Raw genomic sequence first — 21,760 nt, forward strand, 5'->3', positions numbered from 1 at the left:
ATGCTTATCTCCTTACTGTGCTCTGAATACGTGAGGCACACTCCCACCTCAGGGCTTTTACATTTGTTACTCCATGGGCTGGAATATGCTTCCCTTAGATGCCTGGTAGGTTCACTTCGTTTAGATCTTCACTCTAATACCAGCTTTTCAGTGAGGGCTTCCCTAGCTACTTTTTTTTTTAAAAAAAAACCAAACAACTTTATTGCAGCATATTTTACATACCATATAATTTGCCCATTTCAAATGTCCGATTCAGTAATTTTTAGTAGATTTGCCAAGTTGTGCAATCATCAGCATTAATCAGTTTTAGAATGTTTTCATCACCCCAATAATATCCCTGTGCCCATTTACTTCTATTCTCTGTTCTACCTCCTGCCCCAGGCAACCACTAATCTGTTGTCTCCACAGATTTGCCTGTTCCAGACATTTCACATAAATGGAATCATCCAGTATGTGGTGTATTGTGTCTTGCTTCTTTCACTCAGCATTATGCTTTTCAGGTTCATACATGCTTTAGTATGAATCAGTTCATTTCTTTTTATGGCTGAATAATATTCCAGCATATGGATGTACCGCATTTTGTTTATTCATTCAACAGCTGATGGACATTTGGTAGTTTCTAGTTTTGGGCGATTATGCATAATCCTATCCACCCTACCTTAAAGAATAACTGGTCTTCTACTCCTACAACACTCTTCCTGTTCTTCCCTGCTGTATTTTCTCTTTCTTACCACTATCCAGCATACATGTTTTACTTATTTATCTTGTTTATTGTTTATCTCTTTCACTAGAATCTAAGCTCCACAAGGACAGAGATTTTTGTCTCACATTGGTCACCATTGTGCATTATGCCCTGAAACTATGTCTTACATATAGTAAGCAGTCAGTTAACGTTTGCTGAATCAATAAATAAGTGAATGAACAAATTAGATGTTTACTGTACACTGTACTAAAATTATTTTATGATTTAAATGACTTAATGTTTCTGGAATGTTACTATTTTAACCTCTGTGACAATTTGGGATATTTCAGAGTACTTTTCAGAGATTACTGATAGTTGCAAGGTTTTCATCCTATGTGACTTTACTCATGTATTGTCAGTGTTATAATCGCTCTGAGACGGTAGTATGGAGTCTGGGCATGGTGTCATATGCAGTATAAACTTGGTGATCTACCCCAGAAACAGAGCTTGTCAGAAAGCACAGTATCCAAAAGCCTGTCCTGCTTAGGTGTTAGTCCCTAATTGAATTCCACATTTTGGGAACATTTTTCTTGTGTGTGTATATTATGATCTGATAGAGGAAGTCTTCTGATAAAGCAGTATTTGAATAAAGTTGTCAGTTTGTTATTAACCTAATTCTTAAAGTACAGTCAATTCTTAAATTTGCTTCACTGGCTTGTCCTAATTTATAAAAGTAAATACAGTTCTAACACATTACTTTTAAATTGTCTAGTAACTCAGAATGTATTTTAAGTATGCATGAAAAAGTTCACTGTTCAGAGCGGTGGTTCTCTACTCACCCCACACCTTTACATATCTGTATGGTTAGTCAGATTGATTTTATATTTTAATTTTGTTTTCTGGTAAATAAAAAGTAGAAAATTCGACTTTACCTCCTTATCCTGTGACATGTCTTTGGTGTATAATGAAGAGAAGACTGACTTTTTTCTCTCTTTTGTTTACTCACTTCAGCTTTGTTTATATTGTATAAAATCTGGTTTATTATCTGTTTCATCATTTCCAGGTTTCCTTTTTCCAGTTGATCACAGGTATATTTTAGATGACTACTTTTCTAGGACATTACATCTCTTAGCATTTATAGATTCCCTATTTGTAAAGCATATTACTTTTTAAGTCCATTATTTTCTCCTTCTAACTCTTACTAGTTGCTTGTGTTTGAAGATATTGCCAGTCTATTTTTATACTTTAGATCTATTATTTTTCATAAATATCATTAAGTTTTAAACAGCTGTTTCTTTGATGCTTAGTTTCTCTATATTTGGACTCTCTCTTTTACTTAGACAACAAGCTAAACTTGAATATTAGATTGGAAAGTACTCAAAGACAAGATGTCCCTGGGATTTCTTTTGCGATATATTTTAATTTTGCAATGAAATGCCTCAAAATAAATGAAAATATCGATTTACCTACTTTCAATCTATGTGATTTTGTCTGAAATGTTTTTCTCTTTTGTGTTTTCTCAGGTAGTTATTTTTTCTTTTTAAATTTTTTAACTGTCAACTATTTTTGGTGCAGATAAATACTGAGGAACACGTGGATGCAACTGATCAGGAGGTTATCTTATGGGATCGTAAGATTCCTGAGGACATCCTGAAGGAAATAGCCGCCCCTAAAGAGGTACCAGCGGAAAGTGTTACTGTGTGGATCGACCCACTTGATGCTACACAGGAATATACAGGTAATTCTAAAATTAAAATTGATCTCTAACTTCAGATTGCCATTATTTATTAGAGAACCAGAACTAGGGCAGGTGGTATATACATGGTAGTAGGCATTTTACCAATCTAAGGCAACTCTTCTAAGTAGATTATAAGACAGAGCTGAATTGATGCAGTGTGGTATGAAACATCTGGACTGGATTGGTTACTATCAACTCCCCTTCCCAACCTCTGCCCAAACCACTCTGTGTACTCCTGTGGGTGATAGTGACTCACTGTGTCACTGATTCTTCAGTGAAGGGAGGTTTTTATCAGTCACACCAACAAAATGGTTCCTGTTAGATATCTGTTTATTGAGGTGTTTACTTGTATATTGAGGTGTATATTATTGAGGTCTTTATTTATATAGCCAGAATACAATATTTACCTGTGATAGTGGGAATTTAGGTTTTATTGCATGTACGTCTCTCCTTGGAATTCAAAATAGTAAATCCTAGGTACCCAGAGAGCGAGTAAGTAGCAAATCAGAGAATTACTTCCCCACCTCCTATTTTCATTCTTTTTACCTGGTTCTAGCTCAGGTTTCATTTCTGTGGATCCTCTCACATGCTTTGTTTCTTACCCAGAATGACCTAATTCCTACTTTTTCTCTGTTCTCTTGGTGTATATGTTAAAGTTGGTTGCTTGTATATTTGTCCTCCTTCGAGATGGTAAGTTCTCTGAATGTGGGAGCTTCTGTTTTCTTACCTTTGTATTTTCACGCTTAAGCACTGAGCTTGGCCCATAATAGACACTCAATAGGTAACTATTTGGAGATCAGAGAGAAGGCACTAGCTGTGTGTATCTAATAGTAACTGAAATTATGAAACAATATTTTACAGGAGTAGATAATAGAAATATGGAATATTGAGGGGTTTGTTGATTTAAAAAGTTTTTTCTAAGCTGAGATTGGCCTGATCATATGGTAGTGATAATATTTAGTGAGTGCATCCCTTATGCAGGGACTATTCTAAGTACTGAACTTGATTTTTAAATTTAATCCTAAAATTAAAAATTAGTTAATTTATACCTAAAATGGGTAGTTAATTAGTGTCTGTATTTCACAGATGAGGAAACTGAATTTAAGTAATTTGTACAGAGACAGGCAGCTGATAAAATGGTGGGTTGGGAAAATAACCCAGATAATCTGCTTACAAAACCAAAACTCAACTACTCCCTTGAAGTGGCTCTCATTGCTAGACTCTCTTTGTCTGAGGGGATTGTTGACCAAGATAAGACATTTTGTATAGATAAATTGTTAGTGAAATAAAATATAACATTGTATCCGGAATTTATATGTTACTTTGACAATTGTGTTTTTGGTTTTCTTTTCTCATAGAGGATCTTCGAAAGTATGTCACTACTATGGTGTGTGTGGCTGTAAATGGTAAACCTGTGCTAGGAGTAATACATAAGCCATTTTCTAAATATACAGGTAAGAAATATGCTAGAGCAAGCGTTAATGTTATTAACTCATTTATCTCTTGTACTTACTGTCCTGTCAGAATCTCAGCTAAGATCAGTATTTATTAAAGTTAATCCCCTACCCTACCTCACCCCTTCACTGGATACAATGAGGATTTTATTGTTGGTACTGATGATACATTACAAAGCAGAGCTTTCTAAACTTTCTTTAAAGGATAGAAACTGTGTCGAATGAAGATGAGAGATTCTTAGTGTTTGGGGAATACAGGTGGGCACAGACTCCCTAGCAGCTGGGCTCCTCTCGGTTTCACACATGCTGTTGCTGGGGAAAAGGTCCAGGGCTCTTATACATTCTGTGTGGATTCCGAAGTCCACCGTGAAGTGTCATTAGCCAAAGCTGTTGTCATATGAGGAAATGAGTTTTATATTATGGTGGTTAAGGGTATATTGTGGTGGTTAAGGGCAATGCCAACCTTAGCATCAAAAATGGATGATGTTACTGTGAAAGTCTCAATAATTAGGCTAATCTCTCTTTAGCCCTGGATGTCCTTCAGAGTTCCTTCGGACCATTGAGTTCCCACCTTCTTGATGCAGGCATATTTGTTAGCTTCCTCCAGATGGCAGGTCAGATCTATGACAGCCGTGTTGGGAGTGAGAGTATGGAAGGCCATGCCAAAGCTTCCCATTCAGCTCAGGAATCACCTTACCCAAAGCCTTGCCAGTGCTAATGGATGCTGGGTTGACATTTTGGTATCACTGCAACCATAATGCCACGGTCTACCAGAGAGGCTAGCCATGGTCTCCTGGGTAGGAGTGATGGCATGGACTGTGTCACAAGTCTACAATGACACCATGAGTTCTCATGGTGGAGAAGTTGAGGGAAACAATGGTGTAAGCAATATTGCTGACAGTCTGAAAGGAGTAGGCATACTTTGTGGTAACTCCCATGAAAAACACGGGACAGGGATTAAGACCCTTTTGGCTCCACTATTCTTTAAGATGATGTGGTTCTTGATGGTGACAGTATCCACTTTGCCAGTGATGAAAGCAGCCTTAATGACCAGGTGCAGTGGGTTGAATAATGTCATCCTCAAATTCACATCCACCCCTCAATTAGTTTCCTAGTTCTGCCATAAAAAACCCCACAAACCATGTGTCTTTAAACAACAGGTACGTAGTCTTTCACAGTTTTGGAAGCCAGAAGTCCAAAATCAGGGAGTTGGCAGTGCCATGCTCTCTCTGAAACCTGTAGGGGAGAATCCTTCCATGTTTTTCTCTTAGCTTCTGGTAGTTTGCCAGCAATCCATGGTGTTCCTTGGCTTGTAAACACATCACTCCAATCTCTGCCTCCATCATCTCATGGCATTCTCCTTATGTCGCTGTCACTGTATCTCTTCTCTTTTTATAAAGACACCAGTCATATTGGATTAAGAGTCCACTCTACTCCAGCATGACCTCATCTTAACTAATTACATCTGCAATGACCCTATTTCCAAATAAGGTCACATTCTGAGGTACTGGGGGTTAGGACTTCAACATATCTTTTGAGGGAACACAATTCAACCATAACAACCTGGAACTTTAGAATGTGACCTTATTTGAAAATAAGGTCTTTGCAGATGTAATTAAGGGAAGTATCAAGATGAGATCATCCTGGAGTAGGGTGGGCCTTTAAACCAATGAGAGTCTCCTTAGAAGAAACAGCATATACAGACAGCAAGAGGATAAGACAATGTGAAGGTGGAGGCAGAGGTTGGAGTGTTGCAATATAAGCCAGAGAATATCAAAGATTGCCAGCAGCCACCAGAGGCTAGGAGAGAGACATGGAACGGATTCTCCTTAGAGCTTCCAGAAGGCACAAATCTTGCCAATATCTTGATTTTGGACCTTTGGCTTCCAGGCTATGAGAAAAGAAATTTCTCATGCCACAAATAGAAGGACCCTCAACTAAAATATGCAACTATATACTGGGGGGATTTGGGGAGAAAAAAGCAAAAAAAAAAAGAAAAATTTATCTTACTGTAAGCCTCTGAGTTTGTGGTAATTTGTTACGGCAGCCCTGGGAAACTGATGCACCTGGCGTCCATACAGTTCTATCATTTACTCCAGCCTTCTCCATTGTGTCTCAGTGGTGTGGCTGACAGTGCATTATAGGGCTGTCTGTCAAGTGGAGAGAAATAGACACACGGTTTATTTTTGATTACTCTAAATTCATTTGCTTTGAGAATAACCTTGTATCCCAAATTCTAGCTGCTCTGAGTTAGGCTAAACATGTATTTGAGAGTTGGTTCTACATTTCAAAATCAAATCTGCTTTGTATTGTCTGGGCTTTAATCTCATTTTCATAATTCAGATAGTTTTTAAAGTTGACAATTTGATGAGCTACAAAAGGTTTATGCCATTACTGTGATAATGTGCCTTAATATTAGTTACATAATTGCCTTATGGTTTATGGATTGCTTTCACATGTTTAGTTCTTACTGAATTAGTTAGGATACAGGTTAGGCTGCTGTAATATGCACCAAAATACAGGAGGTTGAACAAAAGAGTTTATTTTTCTCTCTTCTGTAGCAGCCTATATGTAAGCAGGCCAGGGTTGCCATGGCAGCTCCCTGGTACCTGGCACAGAGGCCATTCCCTCTCCTACTTTGCTATGCTAAAGTTTGTTACCCTCCTCTGTGTGAGTGATGATGGCTCACTGGTTCATCCACATTCTACCAGTGGAGAGGGTAAAAAGGGAGACATGGAAGATGTTTCCCACTAAAGGTTTGACCCGTAAGTCGCACGCATCACTTCAGCTCACATCCATTGATCAAAACATAGCTAGAACTCAGCCACATGGGAGGCTAAGAAATGTAGTCTTTATTTTCAGTGGCCATCCAAGCTAAAATTCAGGAATTCTGTCACTCAGGGAAAATAGGGAAAGTGGATATTGGAGTATAATCTAGCAGTACTGCTACACTTAGTATAGCTCGTGAGGGAGGGACAAAATTACCATTAATACTCCCTCTTACAGGTGAGAAAGTGAGACTCAGAAATTTGATTCATTCCTCAAGGTCATCCAGCTAAATTAGAGAAGGAATCAACCCCAGGAATTTTATGCAAATCAGTTTATCACACCACTTTCATAATAATATATAATGTTTACTTTAGTGTTATCTCATTTGAACCTTTTGATAGATAACTCTGTGTGACAAGGAAAAATGTTGTTACTATCTTTTTGTGGATGAGGAAAGGGGCTTAGCAGCTCTTATAAAAACATACAGTTCACAATGTTACTGCAAGAGCTAATCATTCCTTGCTAGTATCTTGCATTTGTTTAGTGTTTTCATAGTTTCTGAAGTGTATTGACATAAATTCACTCAGCCTCCAAATAACTCTGGAAAGAATATAAAGCAGGAGTTAAAATGACTTTTTTTAATAAAAAAGAGAAAACGGATATATAAAAGTACAGGGCTTAAGTCTTTGAGGCCCCCCCCCCCCCTTATTCTTTTGGCAATGTCCCTTATTGCCTCTTCCATATCAGTTAGGATTGCATTTAGCTGTATATAAAGTAAAACTGATTACAGTGGTTAAACAAGTAGGGGCTTTATTTTTCTCACCTAATAGGACAGCCAAAAAGTAGGGGTGGTTCAGTCATTTTATGATACTGTTATGGACCTGACTCCTCTCTTTGCTTTTTGTCGTAGAAGGTGACTTTTTGTTTGCCTGCTTACAAAATTGGGTGCTTCGAGTTAGCCATGGCTCTGTTCTAGGCAGGAAGAAAGGGGAAAGAAGGAGGACAAGAGCTCTATCCCGGATATTCTTTGTATCAAGAAAGAATGACTAGAAGCCCTCTGCTTCATCTCATTGGCCAGATGTTACATGGCACCCTTAGCTGCCAACAGAGCCTGCAACTCTGAAGAGAATTGGAACCATAATAAAGGAAATCCAGAAGAAATTGATACCAGATAGGCAAATAGATTCACATTCTTTGGGCCCTAGTTTCCATGTCTGTTCGTTTTAGAGGGGGACAGTAGGGATAATAAAATGCCCGTTTTCTAAATTCTTTATTCCACAAGAATATGTATTTCTCCCTCATGAGCTTACCTCCCTGAAAATAAAAAAGCCAAAAGTCTCTAATTTAGGAGCAAGTTATGTTCCACAAATGTCTTTTTAAGTTAGTAATAAAATACCCTGTTCTTATGTGATGCAGCTGACGTGACTGCCCAGGTTGTTAGAATATAAGGTGCTTGCTAGTCAGCAAACATTCCAACAGAGTCAATGAGTCCTTAATTAGGCGTGGTTTGACCTTCCATTCCTGGATCAATGGTTTGTTTGCCTTGTGTCCTCTTTTTAGATTGTTATTTTCAGACCCAGACCGTATATTGCTGTTGAAGAGTGCCAACTGTCAAGTTTGTATGTTTACCAGAATTTAGCTATGCTTGACTGTCATGGGAGCTAGATATTGTTGTTGGCAGCAGTTAGAGCAAAGCTGCTCAAAATTCTTATCAGACTTAGAATTAATTCACTGAGTTTGAAATTCTAAGAAGCAAGAGATACTTGAATAGTATTTTAATGAAGTAACGTATAAATGTATGAGTAAGTGTAGTGTATCCACTCAGTGGAAATTTGGAGCTATTAGAAATGTTATAATGTTTGAAGTCTGTGTAGCCAAGTACCAACCACTTTTTGTTTCCTGCTGGACTATTTTTGGCATATCTTGCAGACAGAATAAAAACATTGTTAACTGCTGTTTTCCCTTATCTCTGTTACCTCCTCCTCCTCATCAATCACTTACATTTATTTAAGCACCTACTGTATTTTTTAAGGTGCTTGAAATAATTTTGTCCATATACGTGTCTTGCTGAATGTATTGAGTTTATGTAACATAAAATATTCTATAAAAAATATTAACTTAGTTGTTATCTAAAATTATTCTTGTACTATCTACTGAGATATGCTGTCTTTATTGTCTTATGCAATACTGACCTCTAGAGATAGAGCATTGTAAATTCACTTCTTAGTAAAACCATGGTTTTTGATCATTTCTAAAAAGAATTTGGAGGATTACTTGTGATTTTTCCTTTTTCTCATTACTTTTTTTTACTTATATTATGAATAATTTGAAACAAACATAAAATTATAATGAATATCTATATATTCCTTCATCTAGATTTAACTAGATTTAACAGTTAACATTTTTATATATTTGCTTCTTTTTTTGCTTATTTACTTTAAAGAAAATTTCGAAGATCATTACATTTTACCCCTATATATTTCAGTATGCATCTCTAAAAAGGACATATATTCTACACAAGAACGGTACTATTAATATAATAATAAAATTAACAATTATTCCCTAATTGATCCATTGTGAATGTAAGTATGTTTCCCCCAGTTGTTTCTAAAGTGGATTTTACAACTAGTTACTTCAAACCAAGATCCAGTCAAGTGGCAAGCATTTCTTTTGGTTGTTGGGTCGCTATGTTAAATTCTCTTAATCTAAAATAATCTCCAGGCTCCTTTTTCCCCATGACATTGACCAGGTCAGTTGTGATAGAATGTCCTGCCTTTTGGATTCTTCTAATATTGCCTCAGGGTATTGTTTGACTTGTGTATTTTTACATCTTCTTTTTCTTATAAAGGGTGAATTAGATGTGAAGCCTTGATTGGATTAAGTTAAGCATTTTTGTCAAGAGTACATTGTAGACCTTCTTAATGTACTTGTTACTGCATCGTATTACGTGACTTATAGTATCTCATCTCACTGTTAATGGTGCTTAAGATGGTTAAGGTGGTCATGACCAGATCTCTGTTACAAAAATTATTTTGATTCTCTTGTTGCCAGCAGGTAATCTGGAGAGATATTGTGACACCATTTGAGATTGAGATTCTGTTAAATCTTTTACTTAATAGTTTTAAGATCTATTAAACATGTAAAATGGGATTTTCTAATTCTCTTGTTTTTTTCTATGTATGTTAGTTGGAATTCTGTAGAGAAGTTTCTTCATCAACTGGAGTTAGTTATTTATCCTGAAATGTAGTTCCTACTAGAAAGACAGGAAAATATTTAGCTCTTCCTTTACCAATTTTCAAGTAAGGCATTAGAGTAAAAACTACCTCCCGTGCGAGTAGCTGTTATTTTTGGGGGGGTCGGGGGGGGTGTTGGATAATATTCACCTTTGAATATCCTTATGATCTCATAGATTTTTACATATTCAATGTGATTCAAACTGCAGTTATTATTTTTTAAGTTAAATTTGTTCCTTTTCTTGCTCACTTTTACTAACACCTTTAGTAAGATTCTGTAGATATCATTATATGGTCCTTTTCTTTAAGTATCATCTGTTGGTTCTCTCCTGTGAGTAACAATTAAATTAGCTTATTTTAGCCTCCTTCTTGACCACTGCCCCATTTTAGTGAATCAGGTCTTTTTGGATGTTTATCTTTCTACTCTACTGTTCAGCTCTTCAGATTTAAGTGGAATCCTTTGTCACCAATCAACTATGAGATAACATTTATTTACCTTTATTCTTCCACCTTTATTCCTATTTTTGATTTCCTCTTAAATCCACAGTTAAATTTATTCAGTGCTAACCACTGGTGCTTTTGCTGAGATTTCCTCGATCATCCCTTGGTTGGATAAAACTTATCCCCTAATAGATTACTTCAGAAGAGCTTGCTCATGGATGTGATATTACCTGAGTTCTTACATGTTAAAAGCGTTTTCTATAACCTTGATTCTTGAAAGACCTTGGCTAGTTATAAAATCTTTGGTTCACATTATATTCATTTCCTAGGGCTGCTATGACAAATTACCACAACCTCGGTGGCTTAGAACAGCAGAAACTTGTTTTCTGGTAGTTCTAAAGGCCGAAAGTCTGATATCAACATGTCAGCAGTGTTGTGCTCCCTTTGGAGGCTCATTGGAACAATCCTTCCTTGCCTCTTCCAGCTTCTGGTGGCTCCAGGCATTCCTTGCTGTTCTTTGGTTTGTAGACACATCACTGCAATCCATGCCTCTGTCTTCACTCACTTTGTCTGTGTGTTTCTGTGTCTCCTTATAGGGACACCAGTCATTGAATTTAGGGTACAGTCTAATCCAGAATGACCTCAGCTTTAATTACGGCTGCAAAGACCCTATTTCCAAATGGGGTCACATTCTGAAGATTCTGGGTAGACATGAATTTCAGTAAGGGACCATTCAACCCACTATACACCTTTTTTCTTGGTTAACTGGTAAAAACTGTTTAACTGCTGTGATACCTGTGAAGGCACACATTGAATCTTGTTGGCAATAATAATAAGGCTGATAACCTGATTTTCTTTCCTTTGTAAGTGGTTTGGTCTTTTTGCTTGGAGTGCCAAAGAACTTTAAAGTCTAATAGTAGAACTATATCTCAGATTCAGAGTTGGCATTCTGGGCAGATGTCTACATAATATGTCATAGTATATCTCTCAGTGTGGACATTTAGGTCCTCTTTTATTTCAGGGACATTTTCTTGAGTCATAATTTTAAAGATTAGTTGTATTTCATTATTTTGCTTTTCTTTTTCAGAGACTCCTAATATATGTATGTTGACTTTTCTTTCACTGGCTTCTCTATCTAGTTTCTCTCTGGTCCTTTATCCGTTTACTTATTTCACTTATTTTCTGCTTTTCTCGTTGCTTGCTATACTTTTTGGACATACGTTTGTCCTTTGTATATCATGTGATTTAATGCTAAGTCTTCAGTGATTTTTGTCCTTTTTTTTTTCAGTTTCTTTCTTGTGTTATGTGAGTTCCCATTTCATATCTTCCTATTGTTTATCCACCTTTTCTGAGTTCTTGGATTTTTGTATTTCATAGTGTTCTTTTCATTTTTTGTTGCTTATATGTTTTTAATCATTTTGGAATGTTGTCTTATAGTTTTCGTCTGTAGAAATTTTTTAAGTAGCTTGAAATGTTTTAATCTTCATTCCCTGTGTTTTCTTCATGTTTTTCAATGGACATTGCAGTTTTATATTTCTTGTTCATATTTGGGCCAGCTACTGTAGAATTGGTGCGAGGGTGGTGGCAGAAAAGGACTTTGGATGATTCTCAGTTCAGGTGCTTTCTTTTCTGTTAGCGTGAGGAAGACATTATCTTTATTATCAGGCACCTTTTTTTGTTTTCACATTTCTTCTTTCTTGTTTGATCCTGTCTTGTTTCAGTAGCACCCATATCTTCAAACCCCTTCTTTCTCTTTGGTTCTGTTTACTGTCTTCCAAATTGTTTCTCTTTTGGAGAGACGTCCTCAAAGATGTCATACATCGTCCATTGTGTTCTCAAGACTACAGTTTTTATTCCATGTATTTTCCGAGCCTCTTCTCACTGCTCTGTTGCCAAGTTTCAGACCTACTTTCAGTAGTTCTTGTTTTAGATGGAATCTTTTCCTTCTGGGAAGAAATCCTGCCTGATGTTATCTGGCTTCTCCCATCACCGAGAGTCCTCTGACCTCTTGGTACTTCTGTGAAGCTCCTGCTGCCTTCCTCACGTTGGGGTTGGCTGCGGTACTTATTCTGCTGATCTTTGCTATTGACTCCCTTTCCTTCTCATAAATTTGTGTTTATAGCTAGCCTGTGTATCCTACTTATTCATTAGGTATTGATTAAGGGTGTTTGTATTTTCTCTCTTTGTTGCTGTGTGTGGTTTTTAGAAATAAGTCTGAAAAGAGTGCAAGAGACTGCCATCATCCTTGAACTCAGAAACTCAGAAACTCAGAGTCTGTTAATGTTTTTGATATTTTTCTGCAGCCAGGACTGAGTGGTAATGCAGCAGCTTTCATTGCTAGCCATGGTGGACTGTATTTTATCCCATAGTGAGTGACTGCCAGAACAACTATCTCATTGGGATAATTATGAGTAAATTTGTTTTCGTGTATGGTTTAGTTGTGAGTAAAGAAAACTTGCAAACCAAGAAAAACATTTCAGGCCATCTCTGGGGTCTTCTCACCTTCTTAAAAATTTTTGTTCTAATTTGAAATCTAGAGCATTTTATACTCTCTGGTAAGCAGGTATATAAACCTAACTCACTCGCCTCTTTAACTGTTTTATGTTTATAAAACTCCTTAGGAGATTGAGCCAATATGCAAATAATTGAAACCAAGAATATATCAGAAGTAGAGGTAGTATAGGAGAAAAATTGATTTTAAAATTTGAATTATCCAGGGTAATTAGTTGTGTTTATGTCATAGGTTGTTGCAGGTTGGGTTCCCCAGGAATTAGACTTTAAGATGGAGATTGGCATGCAGGATGTTTACTAGGGGGTGCTCTTAGGATCACATTTGTGGAAGGGAGGGAAGGAAGTGAAATTACCGTCAAGGAGAAGTTTACTTGCAGTTGGATCCCAGTGAAGACTCAGCCGCCACCGAACAGGGAACCCTGGAACCTGGGAGAGCTTAAGCCAAGTATTTAATAGTCATTTTCTCTGGCTAGGCAGGATTAAATGGCCTTGCTTTGTCTTAATATGTGCCTATTTTAATGTAAAAAAAATATGAACATATTACTCTTGTACTTAGGAAAGAAAGCTTTCTGTTTTAGAAAAAAACGTACAAATAATTCTATGGAAGAGGACAGTTTTTCAGTTTCTCTTGATATTTTCACTTCTACTCTTAAGTGTGTTATTAATGGATATTATGTTTACTTTTCAGCATGGGCAATGGTAGATGGTGGGTCAAATGTGAAAGCCCGCACTTCCTACAATGAGAAGACCCCAAGGATCGTTGTGTCTCGCTCCCATTCAGGAATGGTCAAACAGGTTGCTCTTCAGACTTTTGGAAACCAGACTACAATTATCCCAGCTGGTGGTGCTGGTATGTTTCTACTCCCCTGTCACGCCTGTGAAGTGTTCCCAGCATGTCAGGGTTTATCTCAGGAGACAGATTTGGTTGTCCCCATGCCTGGGAAGACAGTGAGAATGGACAGTGTGCTTTTGAGACAGGCATGTCTTCTGCATGCTTATCTCTAGGGTGGGATTTCAGTTGTACAAGCCTTCTTGTTAGAAACAATCTCACATAGAAGCAGACGATCTCACAACAGTGATTTCTCTTCCTTAAATACTACCAAGGCATCTGCCTGTCAGGGATGTTATCAATGGTTGTTTTGTCTGTGATCTGATTTTAAAATAATTATCCTATTAGTTTAACTGTGGAACTATCAGAGAGAGAAGAAAAGATCAAGCACATTACAATGCCTTGTATGGTAGAAGGATGCCGGGAGTCACCATAGGTTTTGTTAGAACAGCTCATTGCTAAGCCACTTTTTTTTTTAAGATTTTATTTTTCCTTTTTCTCTCCAAGGCCCCCTGGTACATAGTTGTGTATTTTTAGTTATGGGTCCTTCTAGTTGTGGCATGTGGGATGCCGCCTCAGCATGGCTTGACGAGCGGTGCCATGTCCATACCCAGGATCCGAACCAGCGAAACCCTGGGCCACTGAAGTGGAGTGCATGAACCCAACCACTCCGCTATGGGGCCAGCCCCACTGAGCCACTTTTAACACACCTAGACTCCTCAACTTGCATGTCTGGGATGAGCCAAACAGTCTGTGCCTACCCATCTTAATGTATATTCTGTACTGTGTATGGTGTTACCAGTGTTATAGATCAGAGGTTGCCGACTTTTTCTGAAAGTCCAGATAGTAAATATCTTAGGCTTTGTGAGACACATAATGGTCTCTATTAGATACTCTCTGATTTCTTTTTAACCATCTTTTAAAAATATAGAAAACCATTTATAGCTTGAAGACTGTACAAAAAGAGGCTGTGTCCTGGATTTGGCTCGTGGGCTTTGCCCACCTTTGTTTTGAGTGCTATTTAATATTACAAGTGTTTTATTTCAAATACATAGCAAATTATGGTCAGAGATATTTGTGCTTGAAAAACCCTTTCAGCACCCTAATAAAGGGAAAGGTAATGCTTATTAACTTTTAAGCCTGATAGTTTTAATTTGCTGATTACGTATATTTGTCTTCCTTAATGTGGCTTTATCATTTTCTTATAGGCTCTCTATTAAGTTAGTTAGGAAAGTTAGTATGCAGAATACCTAGTAGGAAGGGATAAACCAGATTCTAGACCCAGTTTCTTCTGCATTTATTTTATTTTTTAAAATTATGTCTCATTAACAAAGGACTTAAGATAGTAGTGTTATTTTGTGCCCTCATCTTTCAAATCTGGCCTTCCTAGATAGTCAAGTGAAACCTGTGCAAGTTTAGCTTCAGTATAATATTCCATAGGAAATATGTATACAGAAAGTGTCATTCCACAGAAAACAACCAGAAAGTAGATTTAAATTTAAAAAATTATAGACATGTATTTGGTTATACTTGAGAATAGCTTAATAAGTTACTTTGCAGTATATTTTTTGCTCATTTGGGTTTAATGTCTGTGTTGTTGCTGTCTTTAAATCTTTCTAACAGTGACCTAAGTTCTGTGTTTATGTTTTAGGTTATAAAGTTTTAGCGCTCTTGGATGTGCCTGATAAAAGTCAAGAAAAAGCTGATCTATATATCCATGTGACATACATCAAAAAGTGGGATATATGTGCTGGCAATGCCATCTTAAAAGCCCTTGGGGGGCATATGACTACCCTGAGTGGTGAAGAAATCAGTTATACTGGTTCCGACGGCATTGAAGGAGGTCTGCTCGCTAGCATCAGTATGAACCATCAGGCTCTGGTCAGAAAACTCCCAGATCTCGAGAAGACAGGACATAAATAAGCAAGGCTAATTACAAGTCCCAGCTTTTCCAGAGCTGAGCAGTCAGCCTGAAATGTTGGAGGCTTCAAAGGATCGGTGAAGACTATGCATGGTTAAGGCCATCCCAAACTTTTTAAAGTATTTATGAAGCATCAGAGATTTATTTTCCCTGTGATAGGATGCGAGATCAGGGAAAATGGGTTGCTTCGTGTCTCAAGTATTGTCTTTATTTTTGAGACTATTTTCGTACGGTTGTCATACACAAGGCGCATATATATATATATATATATATATATTTGTGAATTAAAAACCTATAGCTTAAGTCTACATTGTTGTGAGTCACCATTTTCACATAACATCATGAATCTTCAATATTTGTTAGTACTTTTCATATAGAATTGGGCTGAAGAGAAAGGATTGATTTTGTGTAGATGTTTATACTATTCCTTTACAGTTATATCTCATTGAAAATAAAGTAATTGGGGGTTTTTACCCCTAATTAAGATGGAAAGCACAAGAAGCCACATACTCATTAATATGCAACAAATGCTTTAGTTGTCTGTTACTGATTATTTCTTCTAGATTAAAATAGAAAAAACTTAAATTTTTTTCCTTTGAAATTTTAATAACAGGTTCACCAGCTAGTAGAGAATATAGACATGATGGTTGCGTTGTAATTGTAATTTCTGTGTGTGTTTTGTTTTTATAAAGAAAAGTGTTTGTACCCGTGGGTTCAACATTTCTGCCATCTTGTTGATTTTTGTTTGCCCTGTAGACAGTGCATGGTTCCATCCTTTCCCTCTTGACCAACATTTAGTCTTTAAATTGTAAGGTTTGGACTAAGGTTTCAGGGTTAGCACTAGGATTTTGGTGCATTTTCTCATTAGGGACAAAATATACTGTAAAGCACTGTAAGAATATAATTGATTCTATCATTAATTGAAAATTATTTGACATTACATGAATTGAACTAGCTTTCGTTATTTTCAAAAGCCTTGTTTTAGTAGTTTTTAAAAAATTTGCCGTGTTTATATGTAGAGATTCTCAGTATCAAGAGTGAGTTATGGCTGCTTTTGCCGTGGTTGCTTTTACCATTAATAAAGGGATCTAACCTAACCAAACTCAAGCTAATAACTCTTGAGATACCTTATAGTTGCCCATCAGATTAAAATAATGAAGGTTAAAGTTACTTTCTGATGAGTCTTTTTCTATTCAGAATGCAGAATCTGGTTGGAAGAAAGGTCGTGGCATGTGTCATTGTAAGTAGAACCTTTCTTGATGAACTGTCTCTCATTGGGATATCTGATTTCTCTCACTGTGGTATCTGGAAACTTCACGTAAACAATACCATTATTTCATGTGACTTTGATGTCCTTGTATTCCATAATACACTGATAAGGAGAGAGATTTCTCATAATTTCTTTCTTTTAAATTTTTAACCCTAAAATAACTTTCCATTTATTTTCCTGTCTTGGAGGTAAAATTGACCAAAGAGTGGACATCCTCACCTGGTGGAATGTGCATACAACTTTAGGTTTGCATATTACACTGCACAAAACCCTTTAATTCCTCATGAGGGAATTGAATCTAGTGTGATCCACATAGCCACCTAATCTCTAGCAACCGCTCACAAATCTCATAGGGTAGTGGACCTCAGTAGGTAGGCTTCTGTTCAGTGAAAATTCATTCAAAGTTTTGGTAGTTGGAACACTTGATATTTAAACAGGACTTAGGAATTCTGAACAGCGTATTGGAAACTTCATCTTTTTACTTTGCAATGAGATGAGGAAATGTTTTTTCTCAGGAGAGATGGCAAAGGCATATGCTGTTTCCAGAGTCCTGTGGTATAAGCATTGGTTTTAGTCTCAATGTGTCAAACATAGGGAAATAGGACTGGCATATTAGGAAATAGAATTTAATTGGAGGGTTTTTCCTCAATATGACATGGAAACTTTCTGATTTAATGGAAATGGAACTAGTTCATATTAGCAAGCATGATTGGTTTTATTTTTAATTTCATTAATCTGCATGTAGATAATGACTTGTGAAAGGCTTGTGTTTTATGCAAAAATTAAGACCTTGGCTGACAGTTAAATGCATTATTTTTATAATTTGTTGGGTATACTCTAGTTACTAATGATTTTTAAGTGCTTTTATAGGAAGTTCATTTAAAAAATTGTTTTTGTTTCTAAAAGTCAATATACATTACAGAACTAATATAAGTACAAAGAACAGTATTTATATTTATTTATGTAAGACATTATTGTGCCAGAACATACCAGTAAAACACCTTCATGAGTAAGTGAGGCATGTAATATCTCCCAGAATTACAATGAATAAAATTATTTCTAAAATGTAGCAAAACAGCTAGAGTTTACTTTTAGTGACCCTCACTTCCCCAACTCCTGGTCTTTCGTTTCTCTTTCCTTTGCCCTTATTTACAGCATAATTTGCCCATAAAATTAAGTTTTACATGTCACATTTAGTAAAAGCAGTGACATCAGTAACTTCAGTATCCATCAACTGTCCCGTCCCTCTGCCCTACTTCCTCTCTACCTTGTTCCTTATCTCCTTAGCCTGTTCATGGGCTCCTTTTATTTCTGCTTCTCTTTCTTAACCAATCTACTCTTCCCCAGCACTTACGCTGATTCTCTCGTAGACCTCTTTCTCTCAGGATTGGTAGAACTGAGACTCTAGGAAAGTTCCCAGTGGGAGAGAGCAATCCTGGCAGAGTCCTCGTTGGCTATTACTTTTTACAGACTCTCCTGAAAAAGTAGAGGAAAGTCACCTTCAAAACCACAAAGCTTTACACTGTCAAGTCTAAGCCAATGCCTCTGTCTTTACATAGCATTTCTTCTGACCCGTCCTTCAAAGAGTGAAAACGCAGAAAATACAAGAGAGTTGGGTATATAAGCCTGCTTGAGAAAACTTGCTTTTTTCTATTAGTTTTCATGCTTGCAACCCTATTTCAGTTGAGGTTATAAGGGCCTATAAGATGGGACATATTTGTCTTTTGTGTTCAATTGTTTCCCCCAATTTTAGTGTTTTTTCCTTGATTTTAACAATATTTAAATGAATTATTTATGGCTGTGTAATGAAGAGTTTTGGTTTATGTGTTTTAAGTAACAATTGTGCAGATTCTTCCTGTTTCCTTTGAACCTTGTGCAAATTGGATCAGATGAAGTAGGGGAAGAGCAGAGGCCAAGAAGAGGGTGGAAAAGAAGAAAGACAGCCCCAGGAAGGATAGCAGAGGGAGAGTACAAAGCCACATGTGCCGTCACCCCCATAATCAGGAACTCCACCCTTGTCTCAGATGCTTAAGTCAAAAATTGGATTTCCCTTCCGGCTTTGAGGGTGACGACTCTCTAATAGGGCAAGCCTAAGTAGAGAAAGCTGGGGCGCTCCCCCCAGTTCCTGAGAGAAATATCCAGCTTGCCTCTGCTTGGTAAAACCTTGAAAATGGCCTCATGGAGACAATCTTTTGCAGGTTAAAAACAAATTGTTTGGCTTATCCAACTGCAACTACTTATCTTGGCTATGTGTTGATTGGTCCTGGATAAAAATAATGATTTTTCATTTTAGATCTTGGTTGAATTTAAGATGTGTTTAATTATTTTCAGTATATGCCTACAAAGAGTCTGTCTTGTAACTGTTGTGTAAAATAGACTTAATCTGTCATTTCATTTTTGTCCTAAAAAAAGTTGTGCCTTAACAATAGGGCATTGTATGTTAATAAGGGAAAACAAAATCTTTTTTTAATAGATGGGGAAAATAGGAACTTTTTGCCATTTTAAGATTTAAGTTCTTGTGATGTTTTTAATATTAGAGTTGGGGAAAATTCATTAAAGTTAAATAAAATTGATATAAAATTATTTTTGCATAATCTAGCACTTACAACTAAAATACATTTTTATAAGAACTGGCATCTTGATGTATATAGGTCTGAAGTGATACTTCATCCTTTGGTTTTTAATTTGAATTAATAATATAAGACCAGGATAGATTACATTTTTTAAAAAAGTTTCTTTTTAAATCATTTCAGTGTGCTCTTATATGTTCTCCTAGTCCTCTGAGTCACTTGGGTTTTAGAATTGCTGTTTATTCATGGTACCATATCAACAATTTATTACTGTTAAAAAATACTGTATGTTGTATGACGTAACAAACCAGAGCAGTTCCTAGATGGGGGAGCCTTCTGATTAGCAGTTAATAAGAGGGCAAGAAGCATTGGACTTCGTACTTGAGAAGGAGGTTTTGGTTTATGAGGTGCTGGTTATGTAAGTGGTTTATTTTTATTTCCTCAAAGCCTGGCAGGTGCTTCCATTCCAGTTCACCATTGGTAAAGGCTTACAGGAAAGCTTTTCCTTTGTTTAAATTATTTTTAAAGTTGGGCAGTGTATTAATTTTGTGGGAAAATGAAATTTATAAGTAGTTTTCCTCTGAGATAAAATAACTCAAACTTTCAGAAGCCAAGGATGATGAAAAACATTAAAATAACTTGTTATATATTGTGTTTGTCGGGGGTCCCTAAAGTATTATGATTAAGGTAATTTGTGGAAATTGCAAAAGCAGAAACTGTGATGTTTGATTGGTAGTATGTTCCTTTAAGATTCTTTTTGAGGTGTATGTTATACACAGTAAATTATTCAGGAAAGACTTGCTCATCCTGTATCTTTTTAAATAGGAAATACAGCATGCCAAGCCATCATTAGATCAGTTAGCCTGCAAAGACTTCATCTCTCTCCCCAAACTTTCTCTTCTAAGCCATCTTCATCATTTATGTTGAATTAAGGAGGGAACATTTATGGACTTCAGTTTCTGTGTGCCCTTACGTCCACCACTGGCAGTAGCCAAAGCTAGCTTCATAGTCTAACAGGAGAGATCATGTTCTGCCATCAGGAACTGTGATGCTGCCCAGTGCGTTTTTTTCCCCCATTTGATGGTGTTACTTAAGCTTCTAAATGTGTATACACTACACAAGGGATTGACTTTACACTAAAACTATGAAATGGTGTTCCCTGCCTATGTCCCTGCCTGTTGAAACTTTGTTTTTTATCATCCTCACTTCCTGTCAATCTCTTTCTTATAATGGGCTAATCATGGAGGGGATTAGAATAAAAATAAATACCTTTGACTATCCCTTCCCCTTTGACACATTTAAAGCTGTAGAGGAGCTAGACCGTTTCCTGTTGCTGAGACACCAGAGTTTTCCTTTCTTGGCGTGCTATACCCTGCCTCACCCACACCACCAAATTTAAGAGTCCCGACTTCAACCCCCTGTGGGAAGTAGTCTCCTCCCGCCATGTCTGTAGAGCAGTTTGTACCCCGCCATAGCGCTCAGTTTTGTATGTGCTAGTGTAAACTTCTTAGGGACAGGGGTCATGTCTTGGTGATTTTTGTGTTTCCACCTCCACCCCAGCAGCTAGCCCAATGTCTTGAACAAATAAGGTGCGTGATGTCTCTTGAACTAAACTGAGTAAAAGGTTACTACTAGCATTAGGATTTCTCATGCCTCAGTTGTGTCAGCTGGTTGTTTGTTTTGTTTCCTCTGCAAATATTTATGATTATCACCTCAAAAACACTAAATTACTTTTAAGAGTTTTGCTTTCTTTACTTCGGATGCTACCCCATGGCCAATTAGCTCTAGAAAATGTCATTGCCTCAAATTAAATGATTATCCCAAACTCTCTGCCAAACTGAAATTTGAATTTTCTGAATAAATTGGTCATGTCTGAAAGAGATGATGTACTGTGTCTGCTTTTTCGTCCCTTTTTTTTTTTAACTATGGTAAAATATACGTAACATAAATTTACCATTTTAACCATTTTTAAGTGTACAATTCAGTAGTATTAAACACATTCGCAATGTTGTGCAGCTGTCTGTCACCACTATCCATTTGAGGAAGCTGCTCATCATCCCCAGCAGAAACTGTACCCATTAAACAGTCACTCCACACTCACCCCTCCCCTCAGCCCCTAGTAACTATCCTGCTTTCTGTCTCTGAAGGCATCTGCTTTTGAATTCTTAATTTTATGGGACGCAAAAGTCATCTGTTTGAGGATAGGTGTACATGACAAACTTGACTATAACAAAAGTAACTTGAATCCTTCGGTAGATTTTTTTAAAGTAATGAAGATGGAAGATAGAAAAGAGCGAAAGAAGAAAAGAGCAAAATTGTCGGTAGGTAGTTAATAGAAAAAG

The 21,760-nt window shown here is 36.9% G+C and overlaps 1 protein-coding gene across 1 annotated transcript in view; it reads left to right on the plus strand.

The window, feature by feature from the left end:
• BPNT2 (3'(2'), 5'-bisphosphate nucleotidase 2) overlaps positions 1 to 21,296 on the plus strand; it is a 37,763-nt gene extending 16,467 nt beyond the window's left edge. Inside the window, exons 2-5 of the mRNA XM_023648570.2 lie at positions 2,258 to 2,420; positions 3,779 to 3,874; positions 13,517 to 13,678; positions 15,309 to 21,296. Coding sequence (XP_023504338.1) covers positions 2,258 to 2,420; positions 3,779 to 3,874; positions 13,517 to 13,678; positions 15,309 to 15,580 — 693 coding nt within the window. The 3' untranslated portion in view covers positions 15,581 to 21,296. The remainder of the gene's footprint in view (positions 1 to 2,257; positions 2,421 to 3,778; positions 3,875 to 13,516; positions 13,679 to 15,308) is intronic.
• Positions 21,297 to 21,760: the final 464 nt, after the last annotated feature.

The sequence above is a fragment of the Equus caballus genome, chromosome 9, assembly GCF_041296265.1.
Source record: "Equus caballus isolate H_3958 breed thoroughbred chromosome 9, TB-T2T, whole genome shotgun sequence".
In the NCBI taxonomy this organism is placed as follows: domain Eukaryota; kingdom Metazoa; phylum Chordata; class Mammalia; order Perissodactyla; family Equidae; genus Equus; species Equus caballus.